The sequence below is a fragment of the Vidua macroura genome, chromosome 2 (genome assembly GCF_024509145.1).
Source record: "Vidua macroura isolate BioBank_ID:100142 chromosome 2, ASM2450914v1, whole genome shotgun sequence".
NCBI classification, from domain to species: domain Eukaryota; kingdom Metazoa; phylum Chordata; class Aves; order Passeriformes; family Viduidae; genus Vidua; species Vidua macroura.
In genome coordinates, this window is record NC_071572.1 from 24,723,412 (window position 1) to 24,746,500 (window position 23,089).

General features: G+C 43.3%; 1 protein-coding gene and 1 long non-coding RNA gene across 10 annotated transcripts in view; one reads left to right on the forward strand and one right to left on the reverse strand.

Moving 5' to 3' along the window:
* Positions 1-416: 416 nt before the first annotated feature.
* On the reverse strand, positions 417-16,035 carry LOC128803334 (uncharacterized). Of its 2 annotated transcripts, XR_008435686.1 has the most exons (6): positions 15,955-16,035; positions 14,967-15,116; positions 4,568-5,145; positions 2,637-2,784; positions 1,294-1,456; positions 417-510 (listed from the first exon to the last, which is right to left on the reverse strand). It is a non-coding gene; the product is annotated as an uncharacterized LOC128803334 (long non-coding RNA). The 2 variants fall into 2 exon arrangements; XR_008435685.1 differs by lacking the exons at positions 2,637-2,784; positions 4,568-5,145.
* Positions 15,450-23,089, forward strand: part of NAXD (NAD(P)HX dehydratase) — a 51,228-nt gene continuing 43,588 nt past the window's right edge. Inside the window, exons 1-4 of one of the 8 annotated variants that reach the window (XM_053970200.1) lie at positions 15,478-15,562; positions 16,887-17,467; positions 18,692-19,063; positions 22,435-22,585. In XM_053970200.1, coding sequence (XP_053826175.1) covers positions 16,906-17,467; positions 18,692-19,063; positions 22,435-22,585 — 1,085 coding nt within the window. In that variant the 5' untranslated portion in view covers positions 15,478-15,562; positions 16,887-16,905. The other 7 variants (XM_053970201.1, XM_053970198.1, XM_053970199.1 and 4 more) reach the window with 7 other exon arrangements.

The following is a 23,089-nucleotide window of genomic DNA, read 5'->3' on the forward strand; positions in this document are numbered from 1 at the left end:
TCCCACCCTGCTCCATGGGCACCAAAAAATGCAGAACCTGAAACCTAGCAAATGGAGGTATTCCAGGGATTTGTATGAAGAAATGGAATCCTTCTTCATTCCAAGAGATTCTTGCATAAAGTAATATTGTAGGAAGGTTTCACGGCACAGATTAATAAAATGAAGTTTGATGAAAGTAAGTGCTAGACCCTGAATAATTTTTTTAGATCTGTAACAGTTTCCTAATTAATTATACAACTTCTTATAATAATTGGCTAATTCTGTTTTTAACTCTGATGATAGCACACAAGCAAATTTTACATGTAGTAGTGACTTGAACAACTCAAATTTAATCTCATTTCAAACTGATTTTATTACCCTTTGTGTCCTTTCTCTTGCAAGTTTTGATTAATGACAGAACAGCTCCTGCAACCCTGTGGTTTTCAAGTTTCTTTTATTGCCTGTTGTGTGAAAGTTCAAGTTCAGCCAGTAAATTATTTGCCTCCTTTTCTTTCTCCTTTTATTAATTTGCTACCAAAAAAAAAAAAAAAAAAAAAAAAAAAAAAAAGGACACAAAATTAGTCAGAATTTATCTTCATGAAAGCTGCTTTCAAATTGTAAGCCCCTTAGTATTTTGTCATTCTCAATGAGTTTGTTAATTACTGTTCTGGTTGGTACTTGGTTGGTATTTCTTTGGAATTCCTCTAGCATGAGTTCAATGCTAGCAGTATTTCTGTTCTTCAGGATAATGGAAAAATAAAATACCTATAACTTAACTGGTACTCCTAGGGTTAGAGTTTGATTCAGGGTTAGGGTTTCATCTCAGTGTGGCATAATAAATGTGAGATGAACACTTGTAGATATTTATTAGCAAGTCAGCTGTTCCACTCCTCACTTCTGGAGGAGAGCCATCCAGTCTGGATGGTCACTGTAAATGTCTGTCATCCCAGGCCCTGCTGCCTCTTATTCTTGTCATAGTTGTGAGAGAGCCATCATAGTTGTGTTCTACTTCTGTCATCTGTGAAGAGGGATTCTATGGCCAAGTTCCATAAACACTGAAATATTGCCACCAATCCACAGTCATCCACAGCAGCCAGAGCTAGTAACCCATGCTCTCTTCAAGGGTAATGGAACAGAAGAATTGTCCCTTATACTTGCCTAACTTCTCACAGGCATTCATTTTAGGATGACACATATCAGCTTTGATGGTACATTTCCCTGTTCATTGCTTATGAAAAGAGCCTATAATGTAATCTAAGGCTAAATACATCACCTTCAAACACTTAAATTAGGGCAAATGGGTTCTACCCTTACCTTTCAGACTTCAAAGAGAACACATGTCAAGAGGATTTGGATATCTTCACATGCAGACTCTAGCCTTGTCACAACCACTGGCATAAGCTCAAATCTGATTCTGTCTACAATAAAAAATGGAAATTGGTGTGCCCATATTTCCTCACATTTGTGTAGAAGGTACCTGAAAAAGTCACAATAGGCACAAAAAAAAAAAAAAAATTCAAATCCATACACACACACCCAGAAGAGTACCAGCATAATCAAGCACATACTTTAGGTGTTCCAGTTCAGAGTTTATTGTAGCTAAAAGTAGATGAAGTGGGTTTGCTATCCTGACCTATGGACTACAGTAGACCAGCTAAAGGAAGAAATCTTGTTCTTCCTGTCAAAGGGAAGGAGCAGACACCTGTTGAAATGCTTATAGCCTAAATCCTCTCATATCTTGACAAAGTAGGCAAAAAGGATTATTTCTATAGCAATAATACCTACAGGTTCTGGGCCAAACCCAAAGTCCCAGCTATGCTGGACCCTGGATAACACCTAGTACCTATCCCAGTAAGCTCCCGTCACCCTCACTCAAGTAAGATAACTTCAACCCAGAACATGTGTGGAAGCATTCATGAAGCACCATCTGCAGCCAGTAACAATGACCAACACACTCAAGTGATGTGCCAGCAAACACAGTTATAGGAATTTTGGATGTCATGCTGTTGACAATATCTACACCCAGCTGCTTGGGAATGCATGTCCCAGGAGAACTTACCTTCCCAGCTTTGGGTCTGCAAGCCCTGTGCTTAAGACTGAGTATATTAACACCTCCCCACCCCACACTGAAAATCAGTTTGCATTTGAGATTACACAGCTGTATTTGGAAATTATACAGGTGTGTATGTCTGTGCAGGTCCTGCCCTGAGAAAGTGCCTTAGGTGAAGTGGAAAGAAGCAATGACATGCATCCCCTCTTACTTTTGTGTTGATGGTAAATAAAGTTCCCATCTCCCCATTTACTCCTTTAACATAAAGGATGATTTTAGCAAACTGTATGGACACATTCACAGTGGTATGGAATAACATGCATGTGTTATGTGCTGGAAAGAAAGCATTTTCAGAGTTAGAAAGCCATCATCTGCATATGTACACATTCAGTATTCGCGACACACCTTGTGATACTCTGCTGGAAGATGCCAGCAGCATGGCAAGCATCCTGAGTGCAGGTTACAGCCCCAAAAAGATTTCTCCTTACTGGAGGATTACCCAGCTACATTCAGGGAGCTAGAAGCTTTAAATTTCTTTATTGCAATGGATTCCAACACTGCTGATTTAACTAATCTCTCTGGCACTCTTCCTAGCCACAAGCTTTACCTGTTTCTTCATCAAAGAAATGAGGCCACACAGCTCAGGTGCTGCAGAACCAGAGACTCTCCATCCCTATGTGGATTGTTTAACATCCCCTTGCTCATAGCTTTAAGCTTGTGAGCATTTGGGTGTTTCATTTTCTTACTTCTGCCACCTGTGGCAAGGGAGACAAAGAGTCACACAGACTAGCAGGCACTCCAAAATTCATTTACTTTTGTTTAAAAGAAAATATTTGAAGAACTGTGCAAAAGCTAAAAAACAAGTGTCATCCTTCCAACTCAATCTTTTATTTTCAGATGGTGTGGTGCACATTCAAGGATGGATAAGGAAGGGATGAGGAAATGCTCTGTGATGAATAAAGGCATCAAATCAGTTCACAAACACAAAAACTGGATCATTTTCAAAAAAGTCAGGTGCACAGTGAGTGGAAGCTGTTCCAAGTCTTATGCTCATACAGCAGCCAACAGATGTTGTACATCCATGTCTGAGCAGCCAGCTGTCTTCTCATCAGTATTAAGTGTTCAGTTGACATTAAAGGGACAGATAGAATTAAATCTGAGAGCTCAGAAACACAAACAGCTTTTCTGAAGCTTGCTATGTATACAAATAATTATATCTATGCTTCTTTTTTTTCCCTCAAACAAAAGTATTAATGAACACATTAAAAATGAGAAGAATAATGAGAAGAGTGGCCGTGGACACTTAAACAGCTCAATAATAATATATTAATATTCTCCAGCAGTAAATGCAGGAAATATATTAAAACAACATAACAAAATTTCAAAATATTAGTATAAAAATACAGGAAAGAGACAGAAAGAGCTGCTAAAGATCTTTGAATATAGTCCTATTAATGTCTTCCCTATCCTGGGTTTTGTGACCTGTTTTGTAAAGAAGTTTCAGATTTTCAGACTGTGTCTGATAGCTCAAAAAATGTCACCACTCTTGCATAACAAAGAGAGTGAGAGATTATTTGGTATAATATATGTCATAGATCAAACAACATCTACTATGTCAGTAGATATCCACTCTGACTCCACCCTGACTTGGGTGGAAAAGCCAGATGTTTGTGCTGCTTTTGCTTCCCTGGATGTCTTTTTCACCCAAGGAAAGCCCAGATACCTGAGAAAGGAGTGGGCAGTGATGTCCTCTGCCAGATCCCCTGATGTGGGCAATCAATGACTATTAATACAGGATTTTCCCTCTAGTGAGCTGAACCATGGTTTTCATATCAAGGTGAAGAAAAACAGTTGAAGTTGTAGATTAAAGAGCTTACAATATCTTTGCAAATGTAAGTACACACTTATTTTTAAGAAATTAAATGAACCATTCACTCTGAACTGAATCAGTAGATTGACTTTTAGATTATTAGGCTAAATTTTAAATGACAAGAGTTAGGTGAAGAGAATTTTAGCATTTAAATTTTTGCTTCAAAACGTCTTTCATTTTATATTAAGGGGGAAAAATGCTAAGAGATGGTGAGCTCTGGGGGTAACATGATGTAGCACAAAAGGTGCTGAGGGGTTGGAGGGAAAATTCAGCAAATTTAAGAGATTTCTGTATCATACAAATAATCTGATGTGGACTGTGCATGAATTGGGTTTATTTGGATACCAGTGTCTTAGACAGATGTCACAGTTTTTCTCTAGCAAGCTAACTAGACATTTGTGACTAATACAGATAAGTTTCTGGTGCTGAGTTCCACATCTTATATACATTCTTTATTCTCCTATTTGTCCTGGTAACAAAAACATGGTGTCTGAACACATACTGTACTGCTGGTCATTAGGTGAGAAATATGGAGAAATTTAGAGAAATATACTTAGAAAAATAATGTAGAGGCCATTACTTTTCAGTGCAAAGTTTCCAAAATATTTGGCAGTGCAAACTCCTAACCCTTCCTAATTTGCAAGACTTCTCCTTTGTATTTACCTTACCTTGCACTCCTTGAAATCACCTGTGGAGAGCCAGAGATAAGCAAAAACCTAGAAATAGAGAGGGTTCCTTTCTTCTATAGCCAGCAGCTTAGGGACTTGCTGAGTTAAACCTTACCACATTATGTTAACAGCTCCTGCCCTCTATTTGTTTCTTTCAGGTCTTTTCCATCAGTTTGTCTTTGAACTCCACACATTTATTCTCTGCTCTTTTTACTTGCTCATCAAATACATCCTTGTCTTCATTTTCAAGAACTTCTTTAGCATGTTTGCACTGTGTTGTTATCCCTTAGTCTCCATGAAGATGCTGATTCCAGCCAATAACTGGTCATGCGTTACATTTCTCAGTGCATCCCTTTGGCACTTCCTCCTTCAGCCATCACATTATGAGTGAAGGATGCCACAAGCATTTATGGAGTGAATGTATTGTGCTTTTCAAAGCTTTCCAGCAAAAATCTTGAAACTCTTATGCTGCAGGTGTGCTGGAAGTACTGTCCTCCCCTTGCTGACCATTAATGACTTCTCGATTCTCTCTATTTTCCTGTCTGCTTGTATGTGCCCAGTCAAGTGTTGTCTCAAATCTGATGAACAATCAGAAGAATTGTGCTGTCAGTAATGATTACAAAGGGTATTGGAGAGAAGAAATATTTTGTTGAGTAGTACAGTGATAAATATGGCTTACAAAAGATGAAACACTTCTCTTTCAAGATCTCTTAAAAGTAAGAAAAGGAAGCAGATTCATAGCACTGCAGCTTGTCAGGCTGCTCTGTGTTTGCATGGACAGTGAGCTGCACATCAGTTGCTTTGCCCACCTTGAAAATGTAAGAGGTTCAGAAGTTCAGACCCAGAAAATTCTGCAGGAACCTAATAATAATTTATATAAAGGTACGCTGTAAAGTATTCAAGATGATCCCTCAGTCCCTAAAATCCAGCACTGACAATTACTGCTTTTGTGGAGAAATGTTTCTTTGGCATGCTGCCAAGGGACAGTGAGAGTCTTTCAGAAGCACATTTTTGCCCACAGCAGATGGAAGTAGCAGCCTTTAGTTGCAAACAGAAGCCTAACAACAGCAAGAAAGGGCAAGACTGTAAAAACAGTGGCTGTAAAAACAGACAAAGCTGATGATATTTTCAAGGCAGGTGTGTACCACAAATACCTTGTGAAGGGAATGTGCAATGAGCAGTGAGGGACCAAGAATCTTCTCATGAAGTACAATTACTTATATATCCTCCTATATTAACTGATGGTATCTATTAATGTACTCTGCTAAGCATTCATATGTTCACACATTTTATGTTGAACAGTATGAACATACTCTATTCCCAGAAATGTTCAGTACTCATGTTCTACGGTGAAAATTCATTAGTAGTTGAATTCTTGCAATTCTTGTGCAATATACCAAAAATATTTCTAACCTTGTAAGTGAACTCTACAAACAAAGAGATAAAAATAAGCTCTGATTATGCCATTGTGGGTGTGTTTGGGCTTTTCCTTTTTTTTTTTTTAACCTTTTGAGTAGAGGGTAAGCTAGAAGAGAAATACATGACAAACATGCCCTTTCTCTTGCAAACAAGTGAGCTATAGATGTTAGTGCTGGAGCTATAAAATTTTGGTTTAGCCTTCCCTATATGTTCCATATATAATAATCCATGTGTATGCAGTGCCAGGGTTATTCTGCCATATCTTAGCAGTTAATAGTGCTTACTGCAGATATATCCAGCCACTCTTACCAAAGAGCCTTGAGTCCTACAGCTCCTGTCCACAGCCCCACAGATGAGACTATGGCCATGATAGTAAGAAGGCCTGGCAGAGAGGCTGTGAACAGACAAGGCTCTTTGGCTGCCCAGGAGCACTTGATGCCATGTTTACATCCTTCTTGTGTCTATCATGTATAATGAGCAAGTATACAGGCCAGTTTTGGGAAATTCAAGGAGGTTTGCCCTGGAGGATGCATTATACTCAGTTGTTTCAACCATCTGGTGTGTTTCTGGCTGGGCAAACATAATCACAGTTTCCCCCTGCCAACACAGTTGTCAGAGAGATGTGCGTGATTATTCTGTCTTTGGGGAAGCCTGGGTATCTTGGGATGTACCAAATAGACTTGTCACAGTTTAAGAAGTATCTCAGCAGCAGCATGACTGGCTCTTTGACAGACTGGCCTGGTAGGTGTTTAATTTAGGATGAGCTCAGTAGCTCTCCAGGCCCCAGTAACTCTAAGGACTCGATCTCTATTGCTTGAAATTGAACTTGAGATATGTGGCTCACAGGCAGTCACCTATATTTAAAACCTAAATTTAGATGTCTGCAATCTGGAACTGAATTACACTCCATATTTCTCATTAGAGCTCAGGACCTGGCAAAAATACTCAGACAGAAGCATCTTCTGAAACTCTTTGACCTCCTTTATTCCCATTTTTTCCCACTACTCTGAAACAGTCCTCTCACACCTCCACAGTTAGGTCAGCTTTGTTGTCTGTCACTCTGACCTCCAGTTTTGAGCCTTTTTACTCACACTGAATGGTTTAAGAGTCTCCTTTACAAAAAGACATGAGACTTTGAAAGCCCAGAAAAAGCAAAAATTTTATCTCCAGATCCCCCACACATTAAATGTTCATAGGTTAATGGATCAATAGATGTCCTTTTGAGAACCTAAAAGTGTAGTTAAGAATAATCTTACAACTGAACCAAGACTGGGAAGCTTAATGCCCTCAAGCAACATGATAATGGATTTTAGCTCAACAGGGCAAAAAGCAGGGAGGGAAAAGAGCACACTGACAGGGCATGTCTGAGCAGCAAAAATTCAGAAACACACAACATAAAAATTAATAACCCCAAGAATCAGTTAAACCTGAAAAACAGGTCTTGATACTACTCAGTAATATTTTCATCTTGAAATAATGTGATGCTTCTGAAAAGTAACTGAGTCACTTTCAGAATCACAATGAACTGCAAGAGTCCAGAAGCTTCAATAAACTTAGACCAAGAGGGAAGTCAGTCCCCCTCTATGAAAGGAAAGACCTGAGGTCTCAGCCTTGACCTACAGGTATCAGTAGGATAGTTAAGCTCAAACCTGCAGCACTTCTTTTTCTCTGGTGAATTTGATAAAAGTGCTTCTGAACCTGATAAACATGAGGTAGATTAAGACTGTGTCTGCACAGCTGCAAATGAATCACAAAAGAAGGCATTCAGTTTGCTGATTTTCCTAACCAGCTAACTCCTGTCTGCTCTAAAACATTACAAAAGAGCTCTTACAGAAAAAAACAAGAATGATTAATTTTCAATTCCCAATGCTTTTCCTCCCCATTACACAGTTTCCTTGTACAGAGACAGTTCTGAATGCCTGAGCAGAAGGGGCAGTCTCATGAATCCTTTTAAGGTGGTTACAGCCTTAAAATGTGCCACTCCAGTTGCCAGAATAGAGGCAGGACCAGTTACTAGATGCCTCAGGGAGGTGACTTTTTGTCTATGCAAGGGGAATCTTTTCTGCTTCTTGTGACAGATGAACTGATAAATGGCTGGATGGGGACTGCAAGTGACAGCAATGGAAGGTAGATGCTTGCCATGCCAATATATCTCAGAGGCCAGATGGAGTTTTACTGAGCAAAATGTATATTTTATTACTCCCTATGAAGGGATCAAATAAGTTCAGCAATAATCTGGTTTCCATATAACGGGAGAAAGCCTTCATGGCCACTCAGAAGGCAGTGTCTTAAAAAGCTTTTTTACAGCATGTAACTCACGAGCTGACAAATGGACTGAAGGCATCTTACAGATTTGGTCCCCTTTTGTTACCAGTTGCAGAAACTGCTCACCTATGACACGTGCAGTATTGTTTGGGAATGCTAAGCAATCTGGTCAAAGTGTGGGAGGCTCAGTGTCCAGCTGTGGTGCCTTTCCCTCACATTCAGCATAGTGCTGGGATCCACTTTACAAAGAAAACACAGAGCAGGGATTAAAGTGGGCTTTACAGTGGGACAAGGAGGTATTCAAGAGAAAATACTGGGGAGAGTAGGGATGCAATATTAGGGGTGCTAGCCTGAGGGAGTGGGATGTATCACTAAAGAATGGGCAAGGTAAGAGCAATGTCCTGGAATCATTTGCAGAGTGGAGGTAGCTGAAGAGGGGGTACGCCCTCTCTCTGCATGGTGTTGAAGGGGTGGGTTAGCGTGAGAGGAGATCAGCCAGCGCTGCAGGTTGAAGATGATGCACGATCATATTGCACCCTCACTGGAGCTCTGCATGCCCCGCTGAGTTTTGGCCACCAAAGACACTCCAGTTACCATTCTGTCACAGTTTCCCCCACCACAGTACCAGGGCTTGGCATGGTTCTTGCTTGCTAAGGTGTCCAAGTTTCACCACAGACACCTCCCTCCATCGATCAGGATCCTGCCTGGGTGGATTTTGAGGAAGTGCAGGCTGTGTCTGCCTGACTGGAGCAGTAGGAGCTGCTTCTTCTCGCACAGGGAGAATGGGAGCAGAAGGTCACTGTGGACAGCCTCCTGCATGGCATGGGAAGGCTGGGGCCAGCTGACACCGAGTGCTGAGCCACAGAAGGGCTGGCAAGGGAAGGGGCTGAGAGCAGACAGGCATGGAGGGAAAACCCTGGAGCTAGGGAGCACCAGCAGGATGTCTTCAGGGCAGTGACACTTCCCCCTAACTGGATACTCACTGAGAGTTTAGTCTTAATTTAATCTGTCAGTGAGACCTGGGTTTGACAGAAGACACTGGTGGGAGAGAGCAGGAGGGGTGGGTTGGTGCAGAGTGGTCACCCTGGCATGGGCTGCCTGAACTCTTAATGTGAACCTGGAGGTGACAGCAGGAGTTCAGGACAGAAGGGCTACCTGCCTCCCTTCCTTGCTGGCCATGCACCCTCTTTCCTGACACACGACATTTGGCAGACCTAGTCCTGGAGAGTGACCCATCAAGGCTCTCCTCTTCACACCCTCACAACAAAGTCTTCCCCCTTTCTGATCTTTACTGCTCCTTAACTCCTCTTCATGAAAATGTGCTAGTAGGAGAACTGGATTCACTGATGTGGTGTGCCCTTCTGGAAGGGTGTTAAGAGCAAGGATAGAAAATGGAAGTGGGGGGATTGAAAAGCTTACTTCACGTGAAAGGATGAGCTTCTTTGTGGAAAACCATTTGCCAAATGAGGTAATTTTTTACTGCCATGTTATTTAGGGCTTGTCCCAAATAAAATAGGTCCTATTTTAATTATTGTGATAGAACTAAAGCAATGCAATTTCCCTGCTGTCTCAAGTTCTGACATGTCAAGTCTATAGCTGTATTTGTATAAAGGTGCTTTATACTGGGATAGCTATTCCCATACAGCAAGGAAAATCATCATTAGGATGTGTCATTTTTATAATGACAGTTATATCCACCCTCTTACCGTATTTTAGCTTTTATTTTTACATGACCTTCTCCTCCCACAATGGAGGTTGCAGAGCTGGCCTTGGTGTGGAGAAAATGAATTGTTGCTGCCCATACACTTACACAGCTGTGGCAATCACAGGAAGTAATGTACATGCATATAAACTGACTTTGAAGTAGAAGATGCTGTAACCAAAATCTGGGTATGTGTGTTTAATTCTAACACCTGCAAATTGAAGTGCAGGCATATTAAGGGCTAGAGTATATTTTCTATATATGAGAGCTCAGGAATATGTAATAGGAACAGCTCTCACAGGGAGGAAAGAGAACTATGGCTTTTTCCTGTAGGCAAAAAGATTATGGACAACTCCAGAAGCAACTGGAGGCAGACATCACCCGTGGCATTACAGCAATCTGAGCCTGACTACAAATGCAAAGCTTAGGGGCTGCAGGGGAAGCAACTACAGAGTCTTCAGAGAAACCTGGGGACACAACTGCTAAAGTTCATATGCTGGATCTATGAGATAACTAGCAACACATTACAGGGGGAAAAAACCCAGGGAAGCAAGGTACCTGAAATGTGAATACAGCATGTAGCCTTCCTCCAGCAGTCATGTTCAATATCCACTATGATTTTCCAAGACTGAACTGAGCTGTATCACTTAAGGTAAAACCAATTTATTTTTTACAAATCTGTCCATCATTCTGAGTATTCGTGTCTCTCTTAAATAAACATAAAGCTTTTGAGCAAGGGGCTGGTATTTGTATATGTACAATGGGTAAGACGATGCTCAGGCAAAGTCTTCAGGCTCAGCTACAACACAACTAAAATAATGTGTAAATTACATTACTGAACAGTAAAAAAGTTATATAAGTGGTGTATTTCATAACACTAGCAGTCTTCTAAATTGTGTAAGTTAATGGATTTGGCAAATGTTACCTTCTGCCACCAAAGAACAGGATAAAGCAGTTTTTTAAAAAACTGTGTAACTGCCCAGTATCAACTTTCTGAGAGTCTCATTATTTCCCCTTGGAAAAGAGGCCATTTGTTTTAACATTTTGGTTGTTGCTTAAGAGGTTTTACATAATTGTTTGCACTAGATATCAGGAACTTGTTTGAAGGATTTGGGTGAGCCCAAAAAACATTCTTCACTTCTCTTGCATTACATAGATCATTGTTATTGCCTGCTCTAAGGAGATACAAAGCAGAAACAGCCTCTTTATTGTTTCCTTAATTTTTATATTTTTTCACCACTAATACTCAGCAGAAAGAGTGTTCACTTTGGGTAAAACAAAAATCACCTAGTGAAGCACATGGCTTCACAAACTGTAGGGACAAACGTTTAACACAGTATTTAATCAGGTGTGGATCTGTTTCTTTCCATATATAGTTTTCTTTTCCTTCTTCAGCCCATACAACATTCCTGTTTAGTAAATTTTATAGGGAAACCAAAGCAATGTTAATGTGTTCTTGTAACAGATTGCTGTCAATTGCTTGCTGCTATCCTTTCTCTTGAAAATAAAAATACACAAAGTGAAGTGACAGGAATAATTACTATAGCTTCAAGTGTTCCTAGTTTCTTTGTGGCCTAGAGAGACATGAAACTACTAAACTAAAATTTACACTATATAGCCACATTTTGTATTATGATAAACATACTAGTGGTATAAAACATGCTCATTCCACTCAATTTAAAAACAGTAAATTTCACTACTAATAACACCTGCAGGATTGGCCCTCTTGTTATCAGAACACCTATACCATTTTTGCTTTCTCTATTACCACTATCAATTCTAAGAGCTGCAATTTAGCTAGGTAATCAATTTCAAAAGAAATTCAGACTTCCTTTATCTTTTTTCACAATGACAGGTGCTTCCAGATTCCCATTTCAACAACAAAGAAAGCCTTGGTGGTATTTTAAGGGCAGTTTCAATTAGAGCTACTTATTACTTCTGAGTTCTTCCATTACCTTTCCCCACATGCATGCTTAAACCTCCTATTGCAACGATTAATATGCATATGTTGACAGGGATATGTTTGTAATTTCTATGATATTAAATGGTGATTCCAGTATAGGCTGTCAACTGTTTGAGTGGAGAGAATGCAATCAAAGGGCGTTGCAAATTCTTATTGACACCTGCTGTCCACATTCACCTTGGAATGGCTTTGGTAGGCAGGGTTGCACAACAGTTACCAAATGGGTGGAAAGGACTGAAGTGCTGAGCGGGTGCAAAGTCATCAGAAGCAAAGAGCCAACAAGGATTCATCAGGAACCCAAAGAAGAAAAGATGGTCCTGAATGGTCACTATTTTGGGATTTCCACATAGGGACATCTAGCTTACAGTCCATCCCTCCCCATACTGTTTGTTCCCAGCAAGCACCAGCTGTCAGTGACTGCTGCCATCTACTACAAAGTCAAGCCTCCAAGCTCTTGTCTACCTTTACAGCAGTAGGACATTCTCAGGCTGGCTACTGAGGCCTCTTTTGTTGTGTAGCAAGGGAGGTACAGGTTACAGTAGTTAATTCACTAATGAGGAGGATATGGTGCCTTGACAGTGCAGCTAGGGAAGGGTTAAAATGCTGGAACTCAGGGTTGAGATCAAGAGCTAGGGAAGGAGGGACAAGACTCTGAGGGTCATTTCTCCTTTCATGTAAGAGGGACAAGCAGAGAAAGTGACAAGACTGTCAGAACAGAAAATTCAATTAAAAGAACTGGACAAGCACAGTATATACCTGAAGAAATAAGTGCCTCTTGCAGCTGCTTTTTCTCTACCTCTTTGGTGGGAGTGTGAACTTTTGCCTCATACACCTCCTACCTTCTGCAGTTCTGTTAAAGGCCCTTTTACCCTCCCTCATCTGCTGATTAAGTAGTGTTGCTGTTGATGCACTCAGAGATGGCACCAGAAATTATGGATTTATACTGTACAAGGTATGGAGATGGCAGCCAGTACTGTACCAGAAGAAGGTACCTTGAGTTAGACACAGAGCAGGAGAACGTTGGAGGAGTGGCAACGTGTTTTGCTCAAAGGTTTTACACTTCTGTGGTTACACAAAGTTGTTGTGCACAACAAAGCTGTGCAAAAGAAACTGAAGAACTGTGGCATAGGGGAAGCCCACAGACACCCTTAGGTTTTCTTCCACGCATAAATTGAGAATTCGGTCCTCCACAAACAAGTTATGATGCCTCCAGCATCAGAAGAATTCCCTTCCACCTCTGCTACAAAGGAAACCAGAGAACTGAGCAGAAAACATTACAATTATATCTTTGTTGGGCATGAGACATACCTTTGGTAGGGACACCTGATGCACATGAATACAGCTCACATTGAGAAAGTGTAACCTAATGCTTTGTGAGAAGTTTAGGTCACATCTTGTAAGGGGATTTTTTTGCTGCTTTTCTCTTAGAAGATTGGTTTCCATCAGAAAAATAATAGATTCTTTCCTTGCTTTAGGCCTTAAAGAAGTCAATGCTCCAACTATTACCCCACCTCTCAATCAGCCCAAAAGATCAAAAAAACGCCATACCAATTTAACACTGGATAAAATGATGGAAAAATTCCTGCAGCAGAGCATGGATACAGACGAGAAATTTTACAGATTCGAAGAGCAGAGGCTCAAAATTGAGGACAAGCGTCGGGAAGCTGAGCATGCTCGAGAACTCCAGATGTTACAGATGTTGGGACAGATGTTGGCTGGAATTTCTTCTACGGTATCACAAAGGTCACAATCTATACCAACAAGTCCCCCTCGGAGAGCGAACCATCGTTCATGAAAAAAACATCTGCATTATTCTTTCCCCCCTCTCTTCCAGACATTAAATCAGTGCTGGAGTTATGGGAATCTACACTTTCATTATCCTTACAGTTGGAATCAAAACATGAGTGTATGAAATGCGGTGTTCAACATTTTTTTTTCTGGGTTAAAATTCATGTGCAAACTAAATGTGATTGTTTAATCTATCTTTTGGACTGCCACTCAGATAATCAGAGGGTAAAAAGCATTACTTGTGCTGACTGAATCAAGGGAAAATTTCACTGACTTGGTATTGGCTTTAAAATCATACCAGATACCAGGACCTATAGAAGAGCAACTTTTCAATAAACAAGTTAATACTTGACAGTGAAGTCATCAGGTATCCAAGGTCCTGCTCCGGAGCATGGGTTACTGATCAACCTGGGTCACTAAAAGTTCAGGTTGTCTGTCTTGTACTTTGCAGATAGCATGGCTGTTTTAAGCAATGCTTCTGAAGCTGAAAGACATAAATATCTCATGCTTGGGTTTGGTCCAGGTAACACCAGCAGGTCTGTTTGACCACAGCTTATATATAATACAGGGCAGTAAAGGAAAATGTTATCTCTCTTCACCCCTTCAAAATATTAATTGAAACACTGACATTTTACTTCCAGTTAGGCTTCAAGCTTTATAAGTTAATAACAACACTCCTTGAAATACCCAGGAGTCTAGAGCAGAAATTACACGAAATTACACCTGTTTTGAGCTTTAAAAAATGTTTCAGATTTCTCATGCATATAACCTTGTTAAATTTCTCCTGGGTGACACTGCATTTTGATTCATTGTGGAGATTATTACCTGCACCTCCTGTGCAGGTGCTGCAGGACAAGAGGTGAACATTAGATGGTAGTTTCACCAGCTCTGTTGTGTTTTAAAGAAAATAATAATGGGATGCTGCTATAAAATCAGAGGATCACACATATCAACTAGACTACAGCACTAAGTGCCATATCCACTCTTTCCTTAAACCACCTCCAGGGACGGTGATTCCACCACCTCCCTGGGCAGCCTAATCCAAGGTCTAACCACCCTTTCTGTGATGAAATTCCTCCTGATGTACAACCTACGCCTCCCCTGGCCCAGTGTAAGACTGTGCCCTCTTGTCCTGTCACTGGTTACCTGGGAGAAGAGGCTGACCCCCCCACCTGGCTACAGCCTCCTTTCAGATAGTTGTAAAGGGATAAAGTCTCTGTGAGCCTCCTTTTCTCCGGCTTAAACAACGCCAGCTCCCTCACCTGCTCCTCACAGGATTAGTGTTCCAGACCAGTTTTGTTTCCTTTCTTTGGACTTGCTCCAGCACCTCAAGTCTCCTTTGTGGACTGAAGAGCCCAGAACTGGACGCAGTACTTGAGGTGTGGCCTCACCAGTGGAGTATAGGGCAAGTGCTGCGTATAGAGGAAAAATGATGTATCTGAGCAAGAAATAGCACCTTAGAAGCAAATCACACTTGCAAATGAAGAGTTTTCTCAGAAACACCTGGCGAGGTGAGGGATGGGAAACGCGTGAAACAACAAATGGTAAATTCCTGGGAGTTTATAAGAGATGCTAATTAAAGGGCCGGGAAGACAGCCCCAAAGCGCCGGGCTTTGGCCGGGCCAGGCGCTCCAAGCTCTCCCCTCCCGGGCCGAGCCGGGCGCTAACACACAACCTTCCGCGGCGGCTCCGCCCGCCGGTGGCTGCGCGGGGCGCGGGGAGGCGCGGAGCGGTGCCAGGAGGGCGCGCCCGCCCGCGGAGCCCTGCCCGGCCCCGCGGCGCGGAGCGGAGGCGGAAGCCGCGCCGATGAGTTGTGCGCGCTGGGCAGCGGGTGTGCGGAGCCCCGCGCTGTGCCGAGGTAAGAGCGGAGCGGCCCTGCCTTGTCCCCGCGAGGATGTGGGCGCGGGGCGCTGTCATCGCCCTGGCCGCACTGGCCGCGGCCGTGGCCCTCTGGCTGCGGCGTGACGAAGGTACAAACCTCCGAGCGCCGGCCCGGGCGGGAGGCGGGGCCGGGTGGGCGCCGGTGCTGCGGAAGCCCGCGGGCGGTCGGGCCGGTGCGTGCTCCCCCCACGGAAGGGAAGGTCGCCGGGCCGGGCAGCCCCGCCGGGGGCTGGGCCGAGGCGGGAGGGAGGCGGCGGCGGCCTCGTGACGCTCCTGCCGGAGAGCAAAACCAAAGCGAAGGGGCGGCAACGGGGCCCAGCACGATGCAGCCCACTCCCGCCTGCCGCGGGGGCCGGCCGGGCCGCTCACCTGCTCCGCGGAGGGACGGCCGGGGGCGGGGGAAGCGCACACAGACCCGACCCCCAGCACCGCCGCAGGGTCTGCCAAGGGCAGCGGCTGCCGGGTCCCCCCGGGCCTGCGGGCGGCGCCGGCTGCGGCGCGGCGGCTGTGGCGGCCTGCAGGGGCAGCGCTGCCGCGCGTGTGTGCGCCGGTGCGGGGGGGAGCCCGCCCGCCCCGGGCTGGGTGACACGGCGGCCGGGGCGCAGCGATGTCGCTGCCCGCGCTGGCGCGGCGCGGCCCGGCACGGCGGTGCGCGGGGGTGAGGTAGGCGCCGAGCGGAGCCGCAGCGCCCTGTGTGGGTGAGGGTGTGTGTGTAGGGATCGCGCTTCACTGCGACGGCGAGGGAGGGAGGAGAAGGAAGGGAGGGAGGCAGGCGCACTGTGATGAGCAGAGCCTCCAAGTCCAGCCAGCGCCGTCGTCCTGTCGCTCCCAGCGGAGCTCGGGGCGGGGGAGCGACAGCGCACGAATGACTGCCTGAGAGGGGGGGAGGAAAGGACCGCGGCTCCGCGCCGGGTGCCTGCTTGTTTATTTTTTATTTATCATCATCGTTTTCGGAGGGGGCGAGTCAAAGGGAAGAGGCTTTTTTCCTTTTTCTTTTTTTCTTGCCACCTCACCACCCCTCTTGTTGCAGGTGCCCGTAGCGCAAAGCGGCGCCTGGAAAGTTTAGTTTGCTTGCGTGCGGGCTGCGAGCGGCGGCGGCCCGGGATGCGGGTCCCGGGGCCCGGCTCTCCGCCGCTTGCCGCCGCACCGCGGCTGCCGGGGCTGGCGTAGGCGCCCCCTGGGAGAGCCGCGTGCGGGCATTAAACCCCCTCCCTCCTCCCCGCCGCCCTCCTCCGCCCCCTCCGTCCCTCCCTCTCTCCCTCCCTCCCTCCTTCCCTCTCCCCGGTGCGCGGCCATTGCAGTGACCCCGGCCGGCCAAGGATGATTACGAACACGCGGGGCTTCCTGTGGTCGGATCTGGAGACGCGGGCGCTGCTGGAGATCTGGGGCGAGGCGGACGTGCAGTCGGCGCTGGACGGCAACTTTCGGAACAGCCATGTGTACCGGGACGTGGCGTGCCGCCTGGCCGAGCTGGGCTTCGAGCGCACCCCCGAGCAGTGCCGCATCCGCATCAAGGGCCTCAAGCGGCAGTACTACCAGGCCCGGGACGGGCTGAAGAAGAACGGGCACGCCCGCAAGATATGCAAGTACTACGACGAGATGGACCGGATCCTCAGCTGCCGGGGAGGGCCCGACGGCGCCCCCGAGCCGCTGGCCCCGCCGTCCGACGGCGCCCAGCCGCCCGCGGGGCCGCTGGCCGCGCCGCCCACGCCGGGCACGCCGCACAACAGCCGCGAGCTGGACGCCGAACTGGACGAGGACGCTGGGCCGGAGTCCCCCCGGGACAACTTCACCGAGGATTCCGGCGAGTGCTCTTCCTATGCCGACCACCCCATCAAGGTGGAGTGCCCGTCCTTCGCCATCCCCGTCCCGCCGGGTGACGGTGAGTATCCTGCGGGCTCCCGGCGCCGGGTGTCCTCCCTTCACCCCGCGGGCTCTCGCAACCCGACTGCCGGCGCTTCTCTGCAGCTAGCGCGCTTCTAAGTGCCTTTTGCCTTATCCTCCTGCCTCCTGCCCCGTCCTTCGCGTTCCGAAACCCGCCCGTGCTTCCCCCCACTCTTGCACCTTGCGCGTCCCCGTGAACTGGGGAGCGGGCTGCTGCGGGTGCTGGAAATGCTGCATACCGGGGAGGGGGAGATGCTGCGCACGGGGACCCTAGTGAGTTTTTATCAGTATTTATCAATGGGAAAGCCATGGAAAACTAGCGCAGAGATTATCGAGACAAAGTGTCAGGCAGCATTGTACAAGAAAATAAGCATCCTTCTCGCTGGAGTGTTTTCCCGTTCCCTGCAGGCTGAGTGCAGTTTTGCTAATCGGTGTTAAAACGATGGTGACGATAAATCTGAAAAAATCTGCTTATTGTTGCAGCTGGGCCAGAAAGCTAGGGGAGAGCTTTTACATAATAAATCGCACGGGTTGTTTCAGAAACACTGTTTCTAACTTTATCGGGCTTGCAGACAGAAACAGCACTTTGATCAACCCTGTCCTTTCCCTGCGCGTTCTTTACCCTCCACATTTGTATTGCGGAGGTGCGGGGGGAAATGTCGCTTGTTTGTTTTCAATCTAGATTAGTGCAGGGTTTTTAATACAAATATGAACCTGTCTTCAGAAGTTGACATCACTTAGGAATCAGCCAATTGGTTGACGTTTAAGCAACCTTCTTTTTACGCTTAAACCCCATCAAAGAGTTGTTTACATTAATGTTCTTTTGAAATGCAAATCTAGAATGCCAACAGACTGAAACTCAATTTAGATTAATGTAATTATCTGCAATAGACAAATGAGGCTATACTATTTAATAACCTTCACTTAAACCTTTTTAGAAGATGAAAAAGAGTCCTATTGTTGAAGTTTAGTACTACAACAATTAAAAAATGGCTCTGTGATTTTTGTGTCACCCTTGCAACTTGGTAGAAATTTGTGGGTTTGCTTTGGTACTCTGAAAGAAGTACTGTTTATCTCACATGAATACAGCTCACATTGAGAAAGTGTAACCTAATGCTTTGTGAGAAGTTTAGGTCACATCTTGTAAGGGGATTTTTTTTCTGCTTTTCTCTTAGAAGATTGGTTTCCATCAGAAAAATAATAGATTCTTTCCTTGCTTTAGGCTTTAAAGAAGTCAATGCTCCAACTATTACCCCACCTCTCAATCAGCCCAAAAGATCAAAAAAACGCCATACCAATTTAACACTGGATAAAATGATGGAAAAATTCCTGCAGCAGAGCATGGATACAGATGAGAAATTTTACAGATTCGAAGAGCAGAGGCTCAAAATTGAGGACAAGCGTCGGGAAGCTGAGCATGCTCGAGAACTCCAGATGTTACAGATGTTGGGACAGATGTTGGCTGGAATTTCTTCTACGGTATCACAAAGGTCACAATCTATACCAACAAGTCCCCCTCGGAGAGCGAACCATCGTTCATATGCGGATAACTTTAATTACAATGCTATGACAGCAACACTTTCTCCACCGATAGGTACTTCCTTCTACAGCATAAATAAAAGCTAGAGTACTTTTTAAAACTTCTATGTGAAAGCACTGGTAGTAAGCAGCTTTTGAAAATAAAAGCTAATTGGAATCATTTAATACTGTGGTGAAGGTGTTTGTCTGATGTCAAATGAAATGAAATCATTATTCGTACCATTGTACCGATTATTTAATACAGGTACATTAGTTATAACAAATTTCATGAGCAAAATTATACCTCTTGAACCCTGTAAACCTTGGGAATTTCTTTCCGCATTCATGTCTCTGTACAGTGAAGTGAGGAGGAGTTATATATGTAAAAGGCAAGTAGGAGAGTTGCTGGAAGCAATCTAGAAACATTAGTTACTTTGCAGCAGAAATTTTGCTGCTGTTCTGCTTGAAGTTATCAAGCATACCCCAGTATATGAAGTTAAGGCTGTGCATGTGTTTCTTTCAGGGCTGGGAAAAGTGGTGTTTTTCGTACACTGAAGGAAGTCAGATGTTAAGGTCTAGCTTCTTTAAAATAAATTTCTTTACAACAAAATTCTAAATCTTATCAATTGAACATTGTATTGTTGTAGTAGGCATAATAGAAGATGAAAATATTTGCCTTTTTTTTTTTTTCTACACCAGCTCTACAAATTCTGTGGGCATCTGAATTTACGTTAAAGAAAAAGGCAAAGCAGTATCTCAAGAATTGGTATTTATGCACATACTCTTCCTTCTGTACCTCATGTATGGGCCAGAAGCTGATGGTAGCAATCATTAACAAACTTCTTGGGATCTGTGTGCCTGTGGCATTTATCTTTATCATGGCCTCTTTGTACCTGCAGGTAGGCTGCATGGGCAGGAGGAAATCAGGGATATTCTGTCAGTGCTGGAACTAGAGTCAGACTGGGGCTTAGTGACTGTAGCCTGCCACATGGAAATGAGAAAAGTCTTACTCTGTTCTAATTCTGAATTTTACACTGCTTGGAAGAAAAAAGGTGTAGTTTGAAAAGAGAGGGAAAAAAAGGAACCAGCTAGCATCAGTGTTGGATAATAATCTGGCATGCCAGATCCTAAGGGGCATTCCCTGAGTCCTGAGAGGCCCTTTGAGTTGTGTTATTGTTTCCCTGTAAAATGCATGGCAGACTGGGTGGTTAGGCTGGCAGATCTGGTTGTCTTTGAGTGGTTAGCTGGTGTGTAGGATTTCCTGGTGGCAGCGGACCTTTGCAGATAATTTATGGGATATGAATGGATACAGTGTTTCAAATGTTGTTCTCACTTTTAAAATTAAGGAAAACTGTTGTGCTTTAGAAAATCCCATAGAAAATATTTTAAGGTCTAGACTGGGGTGAAGGTACCTACAAGGCCTTACCATTACTTCTGAAAGTTTTTTCCTGAAAAGCTTAATTATGTGCAATAACCTGAAACTGAGGTTCGATTTTTCTTGCTGGATTTCATCATAAAGGTGGACAGGCATATTGAGCTATGCAAAAATACATTTTATTTATTTAACTGTAGCAAGAGGAATTCGAGATTCTAATCTTCTAATTGGCAAAGGTGTAAAAAAGTGTTTATGCTAAAATGTGAGCATAATGCTTCAGGCAGTACATCTTTTAAGGAATTAAGATTTAATTTGTTAAAAGCTGGATATGCCATAGTGATTCTGTAGGTAGAGTAGGGCTATATTAAGAATGGCTTTTTTCATAATTCTCTGCTTTCTGTCCATTTATTGTGTAGTCATTTTATATTCACACATGAACAGGAACCAGCAGCAAATAAACGCAAGGTCTTCACACTGCAGATTAAGGGTTCCAAGCTATGTAATATTCTTGTGTGGTTGAAAACCAGTGAGTATATGAAGTGTGATTTTAAGAAAATAATCTGCCCTATTTTCAGAGATGAAGATTTTGATCTCCCCTGGGTCACTGCAATGCTATTTTGGCCATAATCCAAAACAGGTTGTGGGGTTTTTTTCTTTTATTTTCATTCCTTTGGTTTTTTCCCCCCTTTTTTATTATTTCTCAGTAAGAGTGGGATGCCTGTATTCAAAAGCAAAAGATCAGCCAAGAGTATTTATCATTATTGAAGACTAAAGCATACTATTACTGAAGATTAGCATGTGTGGTATAGATTCTGTGGAAGACAGAAAGATGCATTTTGGTGATAGCACAGCACAAAGATTTGGAATTTTCTTGTTTATTATATTTTTCCCCTTATTATGCCCAGTATTTCTGGAACAGTTTTTCTTTTTTTTTTTTTTAACCTTCTTTTTTCCCCTCCTCTTTATTTTGGAGTTGGGGGTGGGGTTATTGAGTTTTATACAGCTGAAAACAAGGAGTATCATGGGAGTTATTTTCTACATAATTATGTTATACTAGTGTAGCAGTTCCTTAAAGCTTTTTAGAAGATCTGTAGAAAAGAAAGTAAGCATGGCTGTGGTCTAGGACACTGATATTCAAATAAGTATTCAAATAAGCTGCTCTTCTGAACAGAATTTTACAGGTAATATGGAGCTTTTAAGAACTTGCTCTTTTAGTGTATTTGCTCCATTTTATAGTTAACACATTGTTGATAGAAGTAGTGATCTTCACATTTTTCCCATGTTAGATAAATGTTTTAATTCTTTCTAGTTGTGATTGTTGAAGTAATTTCTTCTTCTAAATTTTTGTAGCCTTTTGAAAGAGTCATTTGATACATAGCCTGCTGAGTGTGCAGTTTTAGTATGTGGCTTGACATGTAGCTTTGCATCACAGATCTGGAGATGTATTATAGCTAAAAATTATCTTTGTGTGATATTTGTGATGTTTGCATCTAGTCTGTTGGATTATAGTTTTGCAGAAAGACTTTCACTATGCTTTGTAACCGCCTACCAAAATAACAAAGCAGTGAGATAGGCCCTGATTCTGCTAAGAGGTGGAAGTCTTTAAGGGGAAGCGAAATATAAGGTAGGGTGTACATTTAAAATTTGGTTTCAGTTACTTTGTGCTTGCTCTGTGGATGTGTTTAGTCCTTACTAAGTGTTCCTATTTCAGTTGAGCTTAATTATGGAACTGATTTCAGGCTGAACTAAGAAGGTATTTCTAGTTACAAAATGTTCATGTAACTATTCTGGGTTGTTGTTTCTTTCTGTACCTGAGCCCTGAATTAGGACTGTGAACAGTCAGTGAGAAGATTCTCTTCATCAGACCCTGAATGCATTTTTATAATCATCACCTTCCATATTACTCGCTGCTCTAAAGGCCTTTAAGTGTCAAAGCATTTGGATTTTAGAAGTATGTCACTTTGTGTATTTTCATGTGATTTTATTAGTGTACATGAGTGCTTAAAATAAATGTTTGGCAGTAGTTTAAGAAAGAACATTCTTTGAAGTAACACTTATTTTCTTCTTTTCAGTTATAGAGAGGTCTTTTTCACTGCACAGAACTCACACTCTGAAGGATATGGAGAATATTTTTCAGCTGGTGCGCAATGTTATCCCTCCTCTAACAGGGAAAAAGCATAAAGGTCAAGATGGTCGTATAGGCATTGTTGGAGGATGTCGAGAGTAAGTTAAATAGAAATTTGATTTTTGCTTCTGATAAAGCTTCAGGATTCCATAACTGCTTGTAGAAGCCATTCAAAGTCACCTTACACTTAAACCACAGTTTTCCAGAGAGCTTACTCCATCATCGTGACCATGCATACTTAGGAAACAACATGGAACCTTGCAGATGTGTTGCAAAATTTTGACACTGAATGTTATGGGACCTTAAAATGCTGTTTGTGTCTACCTTCTCTGTCTTTTTTGACCACCAAACTCTCTGCTTTCACTGTTAAGTCTTTTCCCATTACATGGTGAGGTTTTAGAATGAGTAGAGTAAGACAGTGGCACATCTGATTTTTTGTCTTCTTGGAAACTGTGTCTCTGTATTTTCTTATACTATATTTTCTTGTGGGCTTTTTATTTTGATAAATATTGGTATTTACTAGATTCTGTTAGTACCATGCTTTATGTACTGGAGTAATGGAAATATCCTATTTCAGGGGAGAAAAGATGTATTGCATAAAT